General features: G+C 39.9%; 1 protein-coding gene across 2 annotated transcripts in view; it reads left to right on the forward strand.

Moving 5' to 3' along the window:
* Nucleotides 1-22919, forward strand: part of LOC126337018 (protein nessun dorma-like) — a 176367-nt gene that overhangs the window by 67628 nt on the left and 85820 nt on the right. For both annotated transcript variants that reach the window (XM_050001284.1, XM_050001285.1), the window contains exon 3: nucleotides 8811-8906. In XM_050001284.1, the coding sequence (XP_049857241.1) occupies nucleotides 8811-8906 (96 nt within the window). The remainder of the gene's footprint in view (nucleotides 1-8810; nucleotides 8907-22919) is intronic.

Here is a 22919-nt window from a genome sequence, read left to right on the forward strand (position 1 = left end):
AATCATTTATGTATATCTTGTACACCGACTATTCTACATTATTTCAATAAAAGAATTGTTCAATGGGACATGTAACTGATTAACTGAAACAACTTGAATGGAGGACTTCTTTGTGGCTACTAGCCATAAGAGACCATAGACTCAAAACATTTGTACTCAAACCAAACTTTTGAGCCATATTAGATATCCATCAGCTGGCATGTGTGATGATCCCATTCCCCACAATTATTACATATATATTAAGTAATACTGTGCTTGGGCTCTTTATGTGGCTGAACTCTGTAATGTCTACACATTCTTCTGGGCCAAACTACTCTGATGAATTATTGCTACCTTTTACTTAATGGTCATAGTTATTGTAATATTTCTTAATTATGTACCCCACCACACAAAATATTAATAGCTTGCACTGGAAAATAGGAGTTGCGATGAGATTATGTTTTGTGGATATTCGATTACAGATTGCTGCGTGTGAAGTAAAGCTAACATATTGAATTTTTCTTGAGGCCTGGGACTGGTACTATATTGTCTCCAATTTCAAGAAAATGGATTTTACCTAGTGCTCCCACCCATGTAAACAATACAGCATATGCGAATTACTCAAAATCCATCATATTTCATAAACAGTTTCAGAAACAAAGTGTTTGGCAAATGATAGCAGGATAGCCATTTGGTTAGTCGTGCAAATTTTTGAACATATGGATAAAAGTCATTACAGGGGTTTTCAACAGAATAACACAATTTTTAAGGGCTCTTAAAAAACCAGGCAATGATCTTTATGTAAGCTGTTAACCAGTCTTGTCTTGAAATGAGCTTTATATAAGCTGTTACCCAGTCTTGTCTTCATTTCATTGTTTAATAAAAGACTCTGATTAGCATTCCATCACAGTTGCAACAGCATTAGCATTTTAGTGAAGTTAAATTGTATAAACTCTACTATGCTTTGTTAAAAGAGGCCACATTTTGCATGACAGCAAGTGCAATGTAGGCATTACTTATAATTTGCCACTGATGGCACTTTTCTGAAAGAAGAAAAATATTAAATTTTGGACAAAAATAAATCACCACCTTTGTTGCAAATTCAATGGAATCCTGTACCCTAGCGTGTCTTTAATAAAGAATAGCTGCAGTGGCAACTTACCGAAGGTCTACCATAACGTTATTCACATCCTCATTCTTTGTAAAGCACTGAACTTTTCCACTTGTGTGTGTGTGTCTCTGTGTTCTTGGGATAATTAGTCACAAATAGCTCACAGAATAAAAACCAGCATGTTTCCATAATATTATTTTCCGTTACCCAAAGGAATATAGGCATCAACACTGTGTACTCGGGTCCCCCAGATAGAACTATGCGGCTTTCCAGCTCCAGAATAGTAATTTTTGTTGAGACAACACAACTGTTTCATAGCTTTAAAGCTGTGAACACACTGATAACGTGCAGAACACAGTTGACTACAAAGTTAAAGTTTTGCTTCTTTTGCAATAACACAGCAGAGTGTACAAAATGCTAGTGCTGTTACAGTTGTGATAAGAGGGTGAGTCAAATGAAAACCATAAATATTTTTTAAATATTATTTACTGTGCGGAAGTGTTACAAAGCTGTATCACTTTTCAAAATAATCTCACCCTCGCTCAATGCAAGTCCTCCAGCACTTAAAAATTGCATAAATTCCTTTAGAAAAAAATTCTTTTGGTAGTCCGCGCAACCACTCATGCACCGCGTGTCATACCTCTTCATCAGAACGGAACTTTTTTCCTCCCATTGCATCTTTGAGTGGTCCAAACATACGGAAATCACTTGGGGGCAAGGTCTGGTGAGTACGGTGGATGAGGAAGACACGCAAAATGCAGGTCTGTGATTGTTGCAACTGTTGTACAGGCAATGTGGGGCCTTGCATTGTCATGTTGCAAAAGGACACCAGCTGACAGCAATCCATGTCACTTTGATTTGATTGCAGACCGCAGATGATCTGTATACGATGCACTGGTGACAGTGGTCCCTATAGGCATGTAATGCTCCAAAATGACACCTTTTTCATCCCAAAGGAGTGTCAGCATAATCTTCCCTGCTGATGGTTCTGTTCGAAACTACTTTGGTTTTGGTGATGAGGAATGGCGTCATTCCTTGCTCGCTCTCTTCACTTCTGGTTGATGGAATTGAACCCAGGTTTGTCCCCAGTAACGATTCTTGCAAGGAAGTCATCACCTTCTCATTCAAAGTGCCGAAGAAGTTCTTCACAAGCATCAACATGTTGTTCTCTCATTTCAGGAATCAGCTGCTGTGGCACCAGTCTTTCAGACACTTTGTGAAACTGGAGCACATCATGCACAACATGGTGTGCTGACCCATGACTAATCTATAAACATGATGCAACATAATTCAGTGTCACTCGGCACTCTTTATGGCTTCAACTGCTGCAATGTTCTGTAGAGTCACAACTCATTGTGTCTGACCTGGACAAGGAGCATCTTCCACTGAAGTCACACCATTTGTGAACTTCCTATTCCATTCGTAGACTTGCTGCTGTGACAATCATGCATCACCATACTGAACCTTCATTTGTCGATGAATTTCAATGGGTTTCACACCTTTACTACGCAAAAACTGAATAACAGAACACTTATTCCCTGGTGCAAGTCGCAAGTGGGGCGGCCATCTTTATACTGATACTGTGATGGTGTGTGTGCATCTGCACTATGCTGCCACCTACAGGCCATTCTCCACACTGTTTGTTTGTAGCACGCTTACCAACTTACAGGATAATGGCGTGAAATTTCGATTTGTTATTACAAATTTAAGGTTTTCATTTGACTCACCCTCGTAGAATGCTAAATCATAATCTGTTATTAAACAAAAGGGCTGAGGACAAAACAGATCAACTTTTTTTTGATATAGTGCATTGTTGGTATAAACATGTAATATCTTCACTTATGTTGTTGCACACCCATACAATTTTTGCATACGCCAGCTTTCAATAGACCTTACAAAACATTATTTCATTGAAAAAATCTACTGTTACTTCTACTGTGAATTATACAGAAAGTTTTGCGCAATATCTGTATGCTAAATAATCTTCTCTTTTTGTCCTGTCATTGGCCAGAAACTCGATTCAGTATCTGGAACAATTTATGAAACACAGTGGATGTTACGAGTATTTCACCTGCACTGTATTGTTTGCACCTGGAGACGGAAGTGTGTTTATTGCATAAAATCCATTTTCTCAAGATTGGAGGTAGATATAGAACTCTCCCAAGTTTGAAGGAAAATTCAGAATGTTAAGCTATATCGGGTGATCAAAAAAGTCAGTATAAATTTGAAAACTGAATAAACCACGGAATAATGTAGATAGAGAGGTAAAAATTGACACACATACCTGGAATGACATGGGGTTTTATTACAAAAAAAAAAAAAAAAAAAAAAAAAAAAAAAAAAAAAAAAAAAAAAAAAAAAAAAAACACTATTGCTAGACACATGAAAGATCTCTTGCGCGTGTCGTTTGGTGATGATCATGTGCTCAGCCGCCACTTTCGTCATGCTTGGTCCCCAGACCTCAGTCCTTGCGATTATTGGCTTTGGGGTTACCTGAAGTTGCAAGTGTATCGTGATCGACGGACATCTCTAGTGATGCTGAAAGACGACATCCGATGCCAATGCCTCACCATAACTCCGGACATGCTTTACAGTTTTGTTCATAACATTATTCCTCGACTGCAGCTATTGTTGAGGAATGATGGTGGACATATTGAGCATTTCCTGTAAACAACATCGTCTTTGCTTTGTCTTACTTTGTTATGCTAATTATTGCTATTCTGATCAGATGAAGCGCCATCTGTCGGACAGTTTTTGAACTTTTCTATTTTTTTGGTTCTAATAAAACCCCATGTCATTCCAAGCATGTGCGTCAATTTGTACCTCTCTATCTACATTATTCCGTGATTTATTCAGTTTTCAAATTTATACGGAATTTTTGATCACTCTGTATTTTGTGAGCAGAAATATATGATCTAACATGCAACAAACCTGAACTCATAGTGACTCCTATTTTTCATTTCTATTCGAATTTTGTGTGCTGGTGTACACAATGCCTAAAAATCTCAGTCGCTATAACAGAGATAGGCAGTTCATCATGAAGCAGATGTATAAGGCTATAAGTCTTGAAAGAATCAAAATGTTTCATCTGATAGTTTCTGCAAAATCATTTGAGGACGATAGCAGAGAAGTAGACTATCGCACACCTATGTTTTGTCAGTGTAGTGCTTGCCCGCTGTGGTTGGTGCTGCCGGCCAGCTGCCACTGTATGCTGCCCATTAGATTACACATGGATATTCTTTGCATTGTGTCAAGCTGCCTTACGATTGTCTCTGTTATGCAATCAACGTGCATTCTTTGTGTGTGCACCCTAAGACCTAACCAGGCAAACAGGGCTCTGTCTGGATGGATTTATATGTCCCTAGCTGTTCGTGTATACATCACTAGCTGTTCGCAGGAGCACTGTGGAATATCACAGATACGAAACTGTATAGGTGTGCCATTAGATATCACCAAATACACAAAACTAAGAGGGTTTGACAGAGTACTGTCACTGGAATTCCATTAGGAAAATCAAACCTTGATTTGAAAAGCGCATAACAGTGCTGGAATGACCTTATTACACAGAAGGAAGAGGGGTCTTTTGATAAAGTATTTCCATTCCACAGCAACCAAACATTGGAAATATTGCTTAAATTATCAATTCAGTCCAACAAATTCGCAACAAAATGCTTTTATTTGAAACTGCTACGTATCGTCAAGTGATCATACCTCTGAATTGTAACATTTGTGGTCCTTATACTGTAGCAGTAGAAATTCATGACACTCAACTTCAGTAAGGGTGTCATAAGACGTAGAGATATCAAGGCCATAATCATCACTGAACTGCAAAAAGAATGGCAGATGGAAGTCATAGCAAAAGTTTGAAATATGATGAAGAATGTGAATGGAGAGTTGCAGAAGACTACCATTTGCATTCCAACTTTCAATTCGCTTACTCCTCCAGAATACATTAAGGCCGGATTTGTGTGTTTTTGGGATGCTATGTCAAATTATTGGGTAGGTTATTTGAATTGTCGCAGTGGCTGGTTCATCATTTTCAGTCAATGTTCAAGTCAGCATGATTGTTTGAAACAGTCTTGCAATTTGACTAGTCCGTTTTTCCTTTAACGTATATGGTATTGTTAAAATTGTAATTTATAAAGGAATCTAACAATAAAATGAAAGACTTGTGGACAGTTGTAAAAAATGAAACAAACAATAAGCAGCATGTTATAAACAAAACATTAAAACTAAACCCAAATAATGAAGTCATATCAGATCCCCACAAAATAGTAAATGGTTTTAATGACTACTTGAGCAAAATAGTACAAAAACTGACACAGACCAAATACTCAACACCAAACACTAATGGAAGCCATACCCGTACAGGCATCTATGTTTCTTCACAAAGTCTCCACTACTGAAGTACTTCCAGCTATAAAAGGACTAATTAAGTACTCCAGTGGCAATGACAACATTCATGATTTAATTGTAAAGAAATGTGGAGAATCCATTGTAGAACTCCTAACCCACATAATAAATGCATCCTTTACAAATGGAGTTTTCCCTGACCTACTAAAGACATCTAAAATTACCCCACTTCACCAAAAGGGCCCTAAAAATGATGTAGCCAATTACAGGCCGATAGCACAACTCAGTTCATTGTCAAAAATATTTGAAAATTATTTTATACCAGATTGGAAGACTTTACTAATAAACTATCCTTATTAACAAAACACCAGCATGGTTTTAGAAAACAAAAGACAGCTAACACAGCTATTTATGAGTATCTCAACAAAACCTTAAAAGCACTGGATAATAAGGAAATCTCTACTGGTATCTTTTTCGATTTATACAGAGTCCTTGATGTAATTGACCATACCATACTCCTTAAGAAGCTAGTAGATAAAGGTATAAGAGGAATTGCAAACAAATGGTTAGAATCTTACCTCTCAAACAGATTACAAAAAGTTGAAATTAATTTTGAGAAAAAGAATACAACCACCCATCAATGTACTTGTCCACTCCTCTGACACAATGCCTATTAGATATGGTGTGCCACAAGGCTCAATCCTGGGACCCATACGGTTTCTTCTATACATTGATGACATAAGCAGGAAGCTTGCTACAGAACATATCACACTATTTGCCGCTGACACGAGTATACTAATTACAGGCACTGACACAGACGACCACAACCAAAAATTAAACTGCTAATGTCATCACTCAGCAAATGGTTCAACAAGAAAAAACCGATTTATATATATAAAGTGCTGCCTTTACAAATGTCTGCTTGTGTCCTTGTATGTGCAGATCTGCACATATATGTGTGTGTGTGTGTGTGTGTGTGTGTGTGTGTGTGTGTGTGTGTGTGTCCGTCCCTAACGTAAGTCTTTCTGCTCCCGGGATTGGAATAACTCATTACCCCCTCCCTTAAAACCCGCATCCTTTCATCTTTCCCTCTCCTTCCCTCTTTCCTGATGAAGCAACCGTTGGTTGCGAAAGCTTGAATTTTGTGTGTATGTTTGTGTTTGTTTGTGTGTCTATAAACCTGCCAGCACTTTCGTTTGGTAAGTCACATCTTTATGTGTGTGATGTCAACTTCAGACTCTCATTCCAAAAACAAAAAATGCCCAATGTGATTCTAAATAACCAAGAGCTTACGGGTGTGGACTCTGTCAAGTTTCTTGGCATATGGCTTGAAGAAAATCTTAAGTAGGAAACTCTCACAAATTATATCTAAAAAAAGCCATCAACTGTGTGTTACATTTTAAGGATACTCAAAAAATCAGTCACAAAATCTGTTCTCATACATGTATATTATGCTTACTTAAACCCTACATTACAGTATGGAATCATGTTTTGGGGGAACTCGTCTGGGGGTAGCTATATTTTCAAAATGCAAAAAAAAAGGCAATACACATAATATGTAACCTAAGACATAATGAATCATGTAGACAACATTTCAAAACAAATGGCATTATGACACTGCCCTCTGCTTACATTTATAACATTGTCTCATTTGTCAAGTCATACCTGTTAAACAATGGATGCACATTAAAATTCAATAGAGACATTCATAACTATGCAACAAGGCAGCAATCTGACCTACATATGATGCAATCCAGAACTACCTGCTACCAAAAAAGTATTTTACATGTTGGGATACAAACGTATAATAATTTACCAAATGAAATCAAAGCAACAAAGAACCCAAGAGCCTTCACACATAAGATAAAAAAATCTCTCTTGGACCAATGCTTTTATGCAGTTGATCATTTTTTTGAAAGGGGTTAAAACTGTAAACAATTTTATAGTAAATGTTCAGTTAGGTCTGAAAATTATATACTGTGCATGTCTATGAAATATACCGGATTATTTTACTATTACATTTGTATTGGCTGTTTGTATTTTACCACACTACATTTGTATCTACTGTTTTGTTAAAGATAGATAATTTCCTCATTACAAAATAATGTAAAATCAATTTATTAAAAATTATTTGCAAATATGTTCTCTTGACCTGTCCTATATCATATGTACAACTGTACAATTCTATGATTTGTATTGACTGTTTTGTTTAAGATAGATAATTTCCTCACTACAAAACAATGTAAAAATCAGTTTGTTAAAATTACTTGTAAATACCGGTATGCTCTCTTGACCTGTCCAATATCATATGTACAACTCTACAATACTATGATTGCCTGGATCAGTAAAATACAATACAGTACAAACTGGGGCACAGTTTTGCATTTAAGTGGGTACAACATCCATGTATAGGACTAACCCCAGCACTTACTCATTGTCACAATGATTGGCTCTTTCCCTGTTTGTATTAGCAATTAGACAGCCACATATACATGGAAATAACTGTTAGCGTCCCCCCCCCCCCCCCTCCACCACCAGCTAATTCTCATTTTACTTAGTCCTCTGTCATGACTGTATTATAGTTTTATTTCTGCATGTGGAAAGGGCATGGACATGCGTGCAGACGTGCATTCTCCCATGGATGATGTTTTTGGTGTCACTTTTAATGTATAGATAACCAACACACTCTGTTGTCATTAGCAGACAGTCTTTCAAATGTCAAATGTGTGTCCACGAGAAATTGTCCCAAAAAGATTAGTTATGAGGAAAAACTTTTATTTTCACTAAGCATTTAATACGTATTCTGCAAGGGAGAAGATAAGCATATTGTTTAATGTATTGAACCCAATATCATCATCATTGTGATGTTAAAATGAAGACGATGTAGCACCAAGCAGAAATTGGTTTAGCATGCTGCAGTTTTACTGATAGTGGATATTAACATAAGGAGGACATAAAAATTGCTGGAAAGACTGAAACGTTCAATATTCAGACTGCCAAATCATTAAGACAACTGTTGCAACAGTGAAACATTGGCTTTCACGACAATCTGCAGTTTATGCTTCATGACATTTGAAAATATTTGATATTATCTCTGGTGAATTTTATTTGTCTTTCTGAAAGCATATGTTTACATGCTCCTGGGCATAGGGCATAAATGACAAATAATTTTCCTCATCCTGTCCGGCAAGCGACACTAAATCAGCGGTGTTCTCCAGTCTTGAGCTCTAAACTAGTCTTTAGACTTCCTGACATAAATGACTTTGTGGGCACATGTGTTCTGCCTGTTAGCAAATACTTAGCTGAAAAAATTTACTCCATTCGCATTTGTGCCAAAACATTTGAAACAATTTGCATTCCCTTAAAGGTTCTTCTACAATCATCTGTGGCGCCCATGGGATGATATGAATGAATATTGCAAGTCTGATTGGCCAGCAACTCATCTTCAACAACGCATAGATCTGTAAGTATTGCACTTAACAGTTCATTTCTTCCATTTGAATAACATATGACAATGACATAGTGACACAATTAACCAGTCAGTATTTTTAAACAACTTTTTGTGCGGTCTGTCATGTATTTAAACAGATAAAGGCAAATTAATTTACTTGCAGGAGTTATAGCATATCAGAGTGATGAGAGAGTCATAAATTAGTCTAATAAAAAGGGTATTTTAAGGACGTATGAAGATCCTACCCTTAACAGGAGCAAATACAGGAGAAACAAGGTATGTTACAGGGCTGTAGCTGAGTAGTACTACTTGTTGGGGACACCAAGCCTGGCACTTCAAAACTTACTTTTCAATAGTAGTAGTCTGTTGGCTCCAGGTTTCAAATAATCCTTTGTCATTAACAACATGAACACCAAACCACACCCTACACTCTCACATCACAATCATTCCAAGTTACAAGTCATAAATCTACTTACACTCACTATTAGAGAAATTCTGTTTATAATGCAACCTTAAAACAATATCAGAACAGAGTCCCTTGGTGGTCTTGGCTTCTACCAGTGTAATAGGAATTTGTTTCATAGACTGTACAGTCACTACGTATTTGATAGATTATTCAGCCTATGCCACTGTTGTTACTTTTTCTTGCAATTATGAGCTTATTATCTACACCCAGTTTCACTGATTCGTTCTCTCATATGGAAACAAACAGCACTACAAAATGAGAGTACACCAAACTTGTGTAATTTATCAACAATAAAGAAGATTCCTTGAACTATCCCCACCAGTTATTTTTTCACCTAATTGTAGTTTTGTAATAATTCAATGTTAACTGCTGCCGTTTCTAAATATTCTTGCTGATGTACTGTTACTTTGGCTGCTTTGCTTCAAGCTGACAAAATATTGAGCCTAGTCCTTATTTTATGAGGAATTTCTACTTCCTACTTCCTTGGTGTATCATCTGTGCCACTTGTACTTTGTGACAATGTTTACGCCAACTAGTTTCATTTTCAGTACATCCCTTGTTGCACTGTACTTTTTACATTACATTTCAGTGAGTGATCTATTTCTTTAACTACTAAACAAAATTTAGAGAGGGAGTTAAAGTTTAGAGAAAAGATATAAAAACCTTGAAATTTGCCAATGGCAATGTAAGTCTGTTGGAGATGGTAAAAGATTTAAGGATCAATTGAAGGGCAGGATAGTTTTTTGGAAAGAGGTTATGATATGGAAAACAATAAAAATAAAACTAGTGTATTAATATAGTTGAGTTAAATCAGATGTTGCTAAGGAAAGCATCAAAGGAATAATTACTTACATCAAACAAGAAAGAAACATTCCACGTGGGAAAAATATATTAAAAACAAAAGTGTGACTTACCAAACGAGAAAGCTCTGGTAGATAGACACAATAAAAAACTCTCAAACACGCACACAAATTACAAGCTTTCGCAACCCTCGGTTGCTTCATGAGGAAGGGGGAAGGAAAGGGAAAAACGAAAGTATGTGGGTTTTAAGGGAGAGGGTAAGGAGTCATTCCAGTCCCGGAAGCGGAAAGACTTACCTTAGGGGAAAAAAGGGACAGGTATACACTCGGGAACATACACACACATCCATCCGCACATATACAGACACAAGCAGACATATGTAAAGGCAAAGAGTTTGAGCAGAGATGTCTGTTGAGATGGAAGTACAGAAGCAAAGATGTTGTTGAGTGACAAGTGATGTACGAGGGGGAAGAGAGGATATATTGAAGGGCAAGTTCCCATCTCCGGAGTTCTGATAGATTGGTGTCAGTGAGAAGTATCCAGATAAGCCGGACGGTGTAACACTGTGCCAAGATGAGCTGTCCGTGCACCAAGGCATGTTTAGCCACAGTGTGTTCCTCATTACCAACAAACACTGTCTGCCTGTGTCCATTCACGCGAATCGACAGTTTGTTGCTGGTCATTCCCACACAGAAAACTTCACAGTGTAGGCAGGTCAGTTGGTAAATCACGTGGGTGCTTTCACACATGGCTCTGCCTTTGATCGTGTACACCTTCCGGGTTACAGGACTGGAGTAGGTAGTGGTGGGAGGGTGCATGGGACAGGTTTTACACCGGGGGCGGTTACAAGGGTAGGGAAGGTGGTTTGGGGATTTCATAGGGATGAACCAATAGTTTACGATGGTTAGGTGAACGGCGGAAAGACACTCTTGGTGGAGTGGGGAGGATTTCATGAAGGATGGATCTCATTTTAGGGCAGGATTTGAGGAAGTCGTGTCCCTGCTGGAGAGCCACATTCAGAGTCTGATCCAGTCCAGGAAAGTATCCTGTCACAAGTGGGGCACTTTGGGGGTTCTTCTGTGCGAGGTTCTGGGTTTGAGGGGATGATGATGTGGCTCTGGTTATTTGCTTCTGTACCAGGCCGGAAGGGTAGCTGCGAGGTGCGAAAGCTGTTTTCAGGTTGTTGGTGTAATGGTTCAGGGATTCCTGACTGGAGCAGATTCATTTGCCATGAAGACCTAAACTGTAGGGAAGGGACCCTTTGATATGGAATGGGGGGCAGCTGTCATATTGGAGGTACTGTTGCTTGTTGGTGGGTATGGTGTGGATGGATGTGTGAAGCTGGCCATTGGACACATGGAGGTCAACATCGAGGGGAAAGTGGCATGGGATTTGGGGTAGGACCAGGTGAATATGATGGAACCAAAGGAGTTGAGGTTGGAGAGGAAATTCTGGAGTTCTTCTTCACTGTGAGTCCAGATCATGAAGATGTCATCAATAAATTTGTACCAAACTTTGGGTTGGCAGGCCTGGGTAACCAAAAAGGCTTCCTCTAAGTGACCCATATATAGGTTGGTGTACGAGGGGGGCATTCTGGAACCCATGGCTGTTCACTTTAATTGTTGGTATGTCTGGCCTTCAAAAGTGAAGAAGTTGTGAGTTAGGATGAAGCTGGCTAAGGTAATGTGGAAAGAGGTTTTCGGTTGGGTGGCAGGTGATCGGCGTGAAAGGAAGTGCTCCATCGCAGTGAGGCCCTGGACGTGCAGGATATTTGTGTATAGGGAAGTGGCATCAATGGTTACAAGGATGGTTTCTGGGGGTAACAGATTGGGTAAGGATTCCATGCATTCGAGAAAGTGGTTGGTGTCTTTGATGAAGAATGGGAGACTGCGTGTAATGGGTTAAAGGTGTTGGTCTACGTAGGCAGAGATACGTTCTGTGGGGGCTTGGTAACCAGCCACAATGGGGCGGCCGGGATGTTTGGGTTTGTGAATTGTAGGAAGTAGGTAGAAGGTAGGGGTGCGGGGTGTCGTTGAGGTCAGGAGTTTGATGGAGTCAGGTGAAAGGTTTTGTAGGGGGCCTAAGGTTCTGAGGATTCCTTGAAGCTCTGCCTGGACATCAGAAACGGGATTATCTTGGCAAACCTTGTATGTAGTGTTGTCTGAAAGCTGACGCAGTCCCTCAGCCACATACTCCTGACGATCAAGTACCACGGTCATGGAACCCTTGTCAGCCGGAAGAATGATGATGGATCAGTCAGCCTTCAGATCACAGATAGCCTGGGCTTCAGCTGTTGTGATGTTGGGAGTAGGATTGAGATTTTTCAAGAAAGATTGAGAGGCAAGTCTGGAAGTGAGAAATTCCTGGAAGGTTTGGAGAGGGTGATTTTGATGAAGAGGAGCTGGGTCCCACTGTGACGAAGGACAGAACTGTTCCAGGCAGGGTTCAATTTGGATCGTGTCTTGGGGAGTTGTGTCATTAGGAGTAGGATTAGGATTATTTTTCTTTGTAGCAAATGATATTTCCAGCAGAGACTACGAGTGTAGGACAGTAAAACTTCGACGAGTGCTGTTTGGTTGAATCTGGGAGTGGGGCTGAAGGTGAGGCCTTTGGATAGGACAGAGGTTTCGGATTGGGAGACAGGTTTGGAGGAAAGGTTTACTGCTGAATTGGGGTGTTGTGGTTCCAGATTGTGTTGACTAAAATTTTGAGGTTCTGGGGGGAGTGGAGCTGGAAGTGGGAGATGAGTAGATGGGAGAGACTGGGTCTGTGTGCAATGAGAGGAGGTTGAGGTTTGTTGGAAAGGTTGTGGAGGGTGAGCAAGTTGCCTTTCCAGAGGTGGGAAATCAGGAGATTGGATAGTTTTTTGAGGTGGAGGATGGCATGCTGTTCTAATTTGCGGTTGGCCTGTAGGAGGATGCTCTGAACAGCCGGTGTGGATGTGGGAGAGGAAAGATTGAGGACTTTGATTAGGTATAGGAGTTGACGGGTGTGTTCATTGGCTGAGTTGATGTGTTGGTGAAGGATTAGGCGGGTGAGGGCTATGGATAGTTCAGTTTGGAACTGGTATAGGGATTGAGGGAAAGAAGGGTTACAGCTAGAGATGGGAACTTTGAGTGTGAAGCCTTTGGGGGTAATGCCAAATGTCAGTCAAGCCTGAGTGAATAATATATGGGAACGTAATCTGGCTAGGGCGAAGGCATGTTTGTGGAGGGAATGTAAATAAAACTTAGTGGGGTCGTTGTGGGGATGTTGTGAGGGTGACATGGTATTAGAAGGTGGAAAGTGTAACATGAGGCTAAAGTGAAAATAAAAATATAAAGGTGAACTAGAAAGCAACTGGAGTTATGATGTGAAAAAAGTCGGAAAAGTGTTGGTTTAAGCTCAGCTATGTTGATCCTGTGGTGAACTTAGTTTGGTAAACAAAGATGTGTACAAAAGTCAGGTAGTTGTGTTGCTTCCAAAACACGTTAAAGGGTGGAGAAATACGGGAAAATTTCGAAAAAAAATGCTTGTAAATGTATTAAGAGGACTGGTTATGTGTTTGCAGATTATGAAAATTAGGCTAACAATTGTAAGATGAAGAAATAATAACGTTAAAACCTGTGGAAACCTACTAAAAAAAGATCGGTTATGTGGGAAAAACGGGAATGGAAATAAAACGAAAGTTGTTAGAACTAGCTGAAATGGTTGTTTAATAGGTGAAAGGAACTAAAGCTGTGGAATAGTATTCACGAGGTTACACGAGAAATATTTGTAAACTGGGAATGGTGGATTTTATAGCAGTGGTAGTGTTGAAAGCGTTAAAACTTTTTTTTTATGGTTTGGAAGTAAATTACGTATTATTGAGTATATGTTGTTTGTTGTTGTCTTCAGTCCTGAGACTGGTTTGATGCAGCTCTCCATGCTAATCTATCCTGTGCAAGCTGCTTCATCTCCCAGTACCTACTGCAACCTACATCCTTCTGAATCTGCTTAGTGTACTCATCTCTCGGTCTCCCTCTACGATTTTTACCCTCCACGCTGCCCTCCAATGCTAAATTTGTGATCCCTTGATGCCTCAAAACATGTCCTACCAACCGATCCCTTCTTCTAGTCAAGTTGTGCCACAAACTTCTCTTCTCCCCAATCCTATTCAATACCTCCTCATTAGTTACGTGATCTATCCACCTTATCTTCAGTATTCTTCTGTAGCACCACATTTCGAAAGCCTCTATTCTCTTCTTGTCCAAACTAGTTATCGTCCATGTTTCACTTCCATACATGGCTACACTCCAAACAAATACTTTCAGAAACGACTTCCTGACACTTAAATCTATACTCGATGTTAACAAATTTCTCTTCTTCAGAAACGCTTTCCTTGCCATTGCCAGTCTACATTTTATATCCTCTCTACTTCGACCATCATCAGTTATTTTACTTCCTAAATAGCAAAACTCCTTTACTACTTTAAGTGTCTCATTTCCTAATCTAATTCCCTCAGCATCACCCGATTTAATTTGACTACATTCCATTATCCTCGTTTTGCTTTTGTTAATGTTCATCTTATATCCTCCTTTCAAGACACTGTCCATTCCGTTCAACTGCTCTTCCAAGTCCTTTGCCGTCTCTGACAGAATTACAATGTCATCGGCGAACCTCAAAGTTTTTACTTCGTCTCCATGAATTTTAATACCTACTCCAAATTTTTCTTTTGTTTCCTTTACTGCTTGCTCAATATACAGATTGAATAACATCGTGGATAGGCTACAACCCTGTCTCACTCCTTTCCCAACCACTGCTTCCCTTTCATGCCCCTCGACTCTTATTACTGCCATCTGGTTTCTGTACAAAATATAAATAGCCTTTCGCTCCCTGTATTTTACCTCTGCCACCTTTAGAATTTGAAAAAGAGTATTCCAGTCAACATTGTCAAAAGCTTTCTCTAAGTCTACAAATGCTAGAAACGTAGGTTTGCCTTTTCTTAATCTTTCTTCTAAGATAAGTAGTAAGGTCAGTATTGCCTCACGTGTTCCAACATTTCGACGGAATCCAAACTGATCTTCCCCGAGGTCTGCATCTACCAGTTTTTCCATTCGTCTGTAAAGAATTCGCGTTAGTATTTTGCAGCAGTGGCTTATCAAACTGATAGTTCGGTAATTTTCACATCTGTCAGCACCTGCTTTCTTTGGGATTAGAATTATTATATTCTTCTTGAAGTCTGAGGGTATTTCGCCTGTCTCATACATCTTGCTCATCAGCTGGTAGAGTTTTGTCATGACTGGCTCTCCCTAGGCCGTCAGTAGTTCTAATGGAATGTTGTCTACTCCGGGGGCCTTGTTTTGACTCAGGTCTTTCAGTGCTCTGTCAAACTCTTCACGCAGTATCGTATCTCCCATTTCGTCTTCATCTACATCCTCTTCTATTTCCATAATATTGTCCTCAAGTACATCGCCCTTGTATAAACCTTCTATATACTCCTTCCACCTTTCTGCTTTCCCTTCTTTGCTTAGAACTGGGCTGCCATCTGAGCTCTTGATATTCATACACGTGGTTCTCTTCTCTCCAAAGGTCTCTTTAATTTTCCTGTAGGCAGTATCTATCTTACCCCTAGTGAGATAAGCTTCTACATCCTTACATTTGTCCTCTAGCCATCCCCGCTTAGCCATTTTGCACTTCCTGTCGATCTCATTTTTGAGACGTTTGTATTCCTTTTTGCCTGCTTCATTTACTGCATTTTTATATTTTCTCCTTTCATCAATTAAATTCAATATTTCTTCTGTTACCCAAGGATTTCTAGCAGCCCTCGTCTTTGTACCTACTTTATCCTCTGCTGCCTTCACTACTACATCCCTCAGAGCTACCCATTCTTCTTCTACTGTATTTCTTTCCCCTATTCCTGTCAATTGTTCCCTTATGCTCTCCATGAAACTCTTACAACCTCTGGTTCTTTCAGTTTATCCAGGTCCCATCTCCTTAATTTCCCACATTTTTGCAGTTTCTTCAGTTTTAATCTACAGGTCATAACCAATAGATTGTGGTCAGAGTCCACATCTGCCCCTGGAAATGTCTAACAACTTAAAACCTGGTTCCTAAATCTCTGTCTTACCATTATATAATCTACCTGATACCTTTTAGTATCTCCAGGGTTCTTCCACGTATACAACCTTCTTTCATGATTCTTAAACCAAGTGTTAGCTATGATTAAGTTGTGTTCTGTGCAAAATTCTACTAGGCGGCTTCCTCTTTCATTTCTTAGCCCCAATCCATATTCACCTACTATGTTTCCTTCTCTCCCTTTTCCTACACTCGAATTCCAGTCACCCATTACTATTAAATTTTCGTCTCCCTTCACTATCTGAATAATTTCTTTTATTTCATCGTACATTTCTTCAATTTCTTCATCATCTGCAGAGCTAGTTGGCATATAAACTTGTACTACTGTAGTAGGTGTGGGCTTCGTATCTACCTTGGCCACAATAATGCGTTCACTATGCTGTTTGTAGTAGCTTACCCGCATTCCTATTTTCCTATTCATTATTAAACCTACTCCTGCATTACCCCTATTTGATTTCGTGTTTATAACCCTGTAGTCACCTGACCAGAATTCTTGTTCCTCCTGCCACCGAACTTCACTAATTCCCACTATATCTAACTTTAACCTATCCATTTCCCTTTTTAAATTTTCTAACCTACCTGCCCGATTAAGGGATCTGACATTCCACGCTCCGATCCGTAGAACGCTAGTTTTCTTTCTCCTGATAACAACATCCTCCTGAATAGTCCCCGCCCGGAGATCCGAATGGGGGACTATTTTACCTCCAGAATGTTTTACCCAAGAGGATGCCATCATCATTTAATCATACAGTAAAGCTGCATGTCCTCGGGAAAAATTACGGCTGTAGTTTCCCCTTGCTTTCAGCCGTTCGCAGTACCAGCACAGCAAGGCCGTTTTGGTTAATGTTGCAAGGCCAGATCAGTCAATCATCCAGACTGTTGCCCCTGCAACTACTGAAAAGGCTGCTGCCCCTCTTCAGGAACCACACGTTTGTCTGGCCTCTCAACAGATACCCCTCCGTTGTGGTTGCACCTACAGTACGGCCATCTGTATCGCTGAGGCACGCAAGCCTCCCCACCAACGGCAAGGTCCATGGTTCATGGGGGGAGTATATATAGGCAGGATAAATTGTATGATAGCTTACGGAAAAAAAGGGAAGGTGAATACAAAGTGAAACTACTTGCACAAACAAAAAGAGAAAGTAAGATAACAGAAAAGATTTCGAAATGCTACAGTGACAATAACAAACATAATTGTTGGGTTCAAATTAATGATATGAATATAATAGAAAGAAACATTCCACGTGGGAAAAATATATTAAAAAGAAAGATGCTGTGACTTACCAAACGAGAAAGCGCTGGTACATAGACACAATAAAAAACTCTCAAACATACACACAAATTTCAAGCTTTCGCAACCCTCAGTTGCTTCATCAGGAAAGACGAAAGGATGTGGGTTTTACTTAAACCTACCTAAAACCTCTTTCCTCATTACCTTAACCAGCTTCATCCTAACTCACAACTTCTTCACTTTAGAAGGCCAGACGTACCAACAATTAAAGGGAACAGCCATGGGTACCAGAATGCCCCCCTCGTACACCAACCTATTTATGGGTTGCTTAGAGGAAGCCTTCTTGGTTACCCAGGCATACCAACCCAAAGTTTGGTATAGATTTATTGATGACATCTTCATGATTTGGACTCACAGTGAAGGAGAACTCCAGAATTTTCTCTCCAACCTCAACTCCTTTGGTTCCATCAGATTCGCCTGGTCCTACCCCAAATCCCATGCCACTTTCCTCGATGTTGACCTCCATCTGTCCAATGGCCAGCTTCACACATCCGTCCACATCAAACCCACCAACAAGCAACAGTACCTCCAATATGACAGCTGCCACCCATTCTATATCAAAGGGTCCCTTCCCTACAGGTTAGGTCTTCGTAGCAAATGAATCAGCTCCAGACCTGAATCCCTGAACAATTACACCAAAAACCTGAAAACAGCTTTCGCACCCCGCAGCTACCCTCCCGGCCTGGTACAGAAGCAAACAACCAGAGCCACTTCCTCATCTCTTCAAACCCAGAACCTGCCACAGAAGAACCCCAGAAGTGCCCCACTTGTGACAGGATACTTTCCAGGACTGGATCAGACTCTGAATGTGGCTCTCCAACAGGAATACGACTTCCTCAAATCCTGCCCTGAAATGAGATCCATCCTTCATGAAATCCTCCCCACTCCACCAAGAGTGTCTTTCTGCCGTCCACCTAACCTTTGTAACCTCTTGGTTCGTCCCTATGAAATCCCCAAACCTCTTTCCTTACTCTCTGGCTCCTATCCTTGTAACTGTCTCCACAGTGTAAAACCTGTCCCATGCACCCTCCCACCACTACCTACTCCAGTCCTGTAACCCGGAAGGTGTACACGATCAAAGGCAGAGCCACGTGTGAAAGCACCCACGTAATTTACCAACTGACCTGCCTACACTGTGAAGTTTTCTGTGTGGGAATGACCAGCAACAAACTGTCGATTCGCGTGAATGGACACAGGCAGACAGTGTTTGTTGGTAATGAGGAACACCCTGTGGCTAAACATGCCTTGGTGCACGGCCAGCACATCTTGGCACAGTGTTACACCGTCCGGCTTATCTGGATACTTCCCACTGACACCAACCTATCAGAACTCCGGAGATGGGAACTTGCCCTTCAATATATCCTCTCTTCCCCCTCGTACATCACTTGTCACTCAACAACATCTTTGCTTCTGTACTTCCACCTCGGCTGACATCTCTGCCCAAACTCTTTGCCTTTACATATGTCTGCTTGTGTCTGTATATGTGCGGATGGATATATGTGTATGTTCGCGAGTGTATACCTGTCCCTTTTTTCCCCTAAGTTAAGTCTTTCCGCTCCCGAGATTGAAATGACTCCTTACCCTCTCCCTTAAAACCCGCATCCTTTCGTCTTTCCCTCTTTCTTGATGAAGCAACCGAGGGTTGCAAAAGCTTGTAATTTGTGTGTGTGTTTGAGAGTTTTTTATTGTGTCTATCTACCAGCGCTTTCCCATTTGGTAAGTCACAGCATCTTTGTTTTTTATATATATTTCTCCCACATGGAATTTTTCCCTCTATTATGTATATGAACATGACAGACACTGACAAGTCATATTTCATGAAAGGGGTTGAGGGGGACTTCTATCAAGCTCTTCTGATAAACAAATATACAGTGACAAATAAATTCATCAAGTGGTGCAAGCGAATTGAAGAAATCTGACAGAAAAGGGTCATGTGACAGAGGTAGGACCAACTGCTAAATGTCTTTCCTGTGGCAGTTCTAGGATCAGCTGCTAAATGTCTTTCCTATGGCAGTTATGGAAGACTACCTTGAGCTTGACTCATGTCCTAGATAGTTAGAGGGAAGATACAGTAGTACAAGGCAGCCATGAATTTTGAACTTGCACATCAGGAGGTGATAGAGAATGTCGAAGGACAAGTGTATACATCTTCGGCACTAGTTTCCACCACCAATTGAACACGCAGTCAAGAATGGACTCAGCTAACTGGGACTTAACGCCATCACCATCAAATAACAACCCACTGTCCATCCAAAGCGAATACAACCAGTTTCTCTACCAAATAAAATGTCAAGCAGAAGAACAGACATTTGGAGGACAGAGGACAAGACACAGAGAAAGATGATGAGTATTGGATGACAATAACCACCACAACAGTCGTATTCACATCGAACATTTGCAGACAATTATAGTCAACCTGTGAGCTGAAGCTCATTGCTGTACCCCAGATTAGGTTGCTTTCCAACCAGCCATAGGCGTTGGTCTTTTCCATACAGAAGTATCAGCCACTTGTCTAGTTGTCGAATTCAGGTAACTAAGCAAGTCTAGTCTAGTCTAGAGATGAGGCTCCCACATAGCTCTATGTATGACAGTTTCCAAGATGACAGGAAATCTCTTCATCATCATTACTGCCAATCAGGACAGACACTGCTCTAGTTGTGGATTCCTAAATTTCTAATCTCAAACACTTCCTGTTGCCAGCTAACGAAGACTATCTTCGTGATATCAAAGTGATTGTGCAGATCAGAAATGGGAAATATATCCAGCTGACAGGAAGGTGTATCCCAAGAATCATTATATACAACACTAGCCCTCAGAATTTCGTATTTTAACAGAACATAGTCATTATGTTATTGTCAAGTGAGGCTTCTTATAGACTTCACAAGCAGTCTTAGACTGTGGAAGGTCAGAGCTCCAAATCAACGAAGCTATTCCAACAAGCATATGTAACAAACGTTGCTCTGGATGGTTGTTTGCCACTGAAAACATTTTACGCTGCCATCAACAGATAGAAGAGTTCCACTCGTCAGTCAAGATGCGCAATTAAACTGTGGAGCTTTTGCCGATTACAAGAAGCTACTCACGATCACAAAAGGAATCTACATGCCAGTGACAATCACAAATATTATGGGTGATAAAGGAAAACTTATGGAACACTAATTGTCATGAGCAGCCATAACTAATTCCTAAAGATATGCACGTCAGGACAGCTGAACTTGTCAAGGAAATGCAGCTTAGGGTCATCACAAAGAATTTTGCTTCACTACAGACAAAGCAGAGAAGGAAGCTACTATGGAATTGTCAATAGGACCTAGTCTGACTGAGGAACGTTGTCCAGTAAGTCATTCTGCATCAATTTTCGGATGTTTTCAAATCTGAAATGGAGAAAGAACAGATTATGCGGCCCATGATTTATCAGCACTGGGAATCATCCACCAAGTAGCCAGTGCTTATTTAGATAGTCACCAACTGAACAGTGGATAATCAGAACAGAAGTGGAGAAAATGCTGCAAGACAACGATGTTGAACTTCCAGAGGATCCTTTTTCCTCTCCATTGGTCCCTATGAGGAAGGGTGGCACAAGGCACTTCTGCGCTAACAATTGAGAAGTGAATAAAATCATGAAGAAAAATGTCTATCCATTGGTGCATGTTTATGACACCGTGGGCTGCTTCAAAGATACAAAGTATTTCTACACTGTGGCCATGCAGATGGCTACTGGCAGATCGAGGTTGATTAGTCTAGTCAAAAGCTCCCTTTATAACTCGTAATGGCCTCTGTAAGTTCAAAGTTATGCCGAGGCTTCAAATAAAATTGCACTTGTGTGAAGTATTATCTCAACTGTGTGACTGGATTCCCGACTTCCTGCCAGAAAGGTCACAGATTATAGTAATCCGTGGGAGGTCATAGAGTAAAATAGAAGTGATCTCTGGCATACACCAAGGAAGTGTTATAGGCACTCTGCTATTCTTAATCTGTATAAGTGATTCAGGAGACAATCTGAGCCGACATGTTAGATTGCTTGCAGATGATTCTTTCATTTACTTCTAATTAAGTTTTCATAAGATCAAAACCAATTACAAAATGATTTAGACCAGATATCTGTAGCAAAATGATTAGATCAGATATCTTTATGGTGCAATAAGTGACAAATGACTTTAAATAAGGACAAGTGTGGGACCATCCACTTGAAGACTGTAATGAATCCACTAAATTTCAGTTACATGATAAATGACACACATCTAAAGCCTGTCAAGTCAATTAAATATCTAAGAATTACAATTGTTGAAAACTTAAACTGGAACAATCACAGAGATAATGTTGTGGAGAAGGCAAAACCAAAGATTCTGTTTCATTGGCAGAACATTTAGCAAATGCAACAGATCTATTAAGAGATTGCCTACAGTATGCTTGTCCATCACCTGCTAGAGTATTGCTGTGTAGTATGGAATCCCTACCAGATAGGATTGATGGAGAACATAGAAAAAGTCCAAGGAAGGGCAGCTCGTTCTGTATTATCGTGAAAAACGGAGTGTGTGTTGTGGATGTGTTAAGTGAGGTGGCAATCATTAAAACAAAGGCATTTTTCATTGTGGCAACATCTTTTCATGTAATTTCAGTTATCAACCTTCCCTCTGAATGTGAAAATATTTTATTGAAAACAGCCTACCAAGGAAGATAAGACAATCTAATAAAATAAGAGAACTTAGAAGTCATTCGGAAAGATTTAGTGTTCATTTTTCCTATGGGATGGTTGAGAGAAATAGTCTGAAAGTGGTTCGAAGAATCCTGTACCAGGAATTTACTATCCATTTTATAATGAGTGACCCCTGGCTTTGAGTTCATATTCTGGTCACATAGCGTGACGAACATCGGCTTGTTATATGTTGCTGGAATCATGGAAAAGTCTGCTTTTATTTGGTGAATGAACATTGTATTTGCCATACATGGTAATGTTTAAGGAAAAGCATACTTTTGAGACCATGTTTTGATGCATATCAAATTTGAGGAGTCGTAGAAGTCACACCACAAGTAGGAGAAAAATTTCCTTTGCAAAGTTTAAAGATACATATTAACAAGATGAAAAGTGTAAGTGGAAGCTCTGTTGTTGCCTTTCACAACTGTTATGTTTTTATGCATGTAAATCTACATAAAATGTTAGTATCAAATTTATATTTGCTTTTGTGTTTCTGTGCACTTTGTGCCCACGTGTGCTATGTTGCTAGACCTCTGAACAGTATTTCCATCTCATTGTTGCATTGTTGACGTCGCAGCTTCCTGTCATATAGGAAATAATCGTGCTCCCATTGTGTATTCATGTGAGACAGTGCTTGTACCATAATTAGTTGCATTGTACTTTTATGAAACCATG

The sequence above is a fragment of the Schistocerca gregaria genome, chromosome 2 (assembly GCF_023897955.1).
Source record: "Schistocerca gregaria isolate iqSchGreg1 chromosome 2, iqSchGreg1.2, whole genome shotgun sequence".
Classification (NCBI taxonomy): domain Eukaryota; kingdom Metazoa; phylum Arthropoda; class Insecta; order Orthoptera; family Acrididae; genus Schistocerca; species Schistocerca gregaria.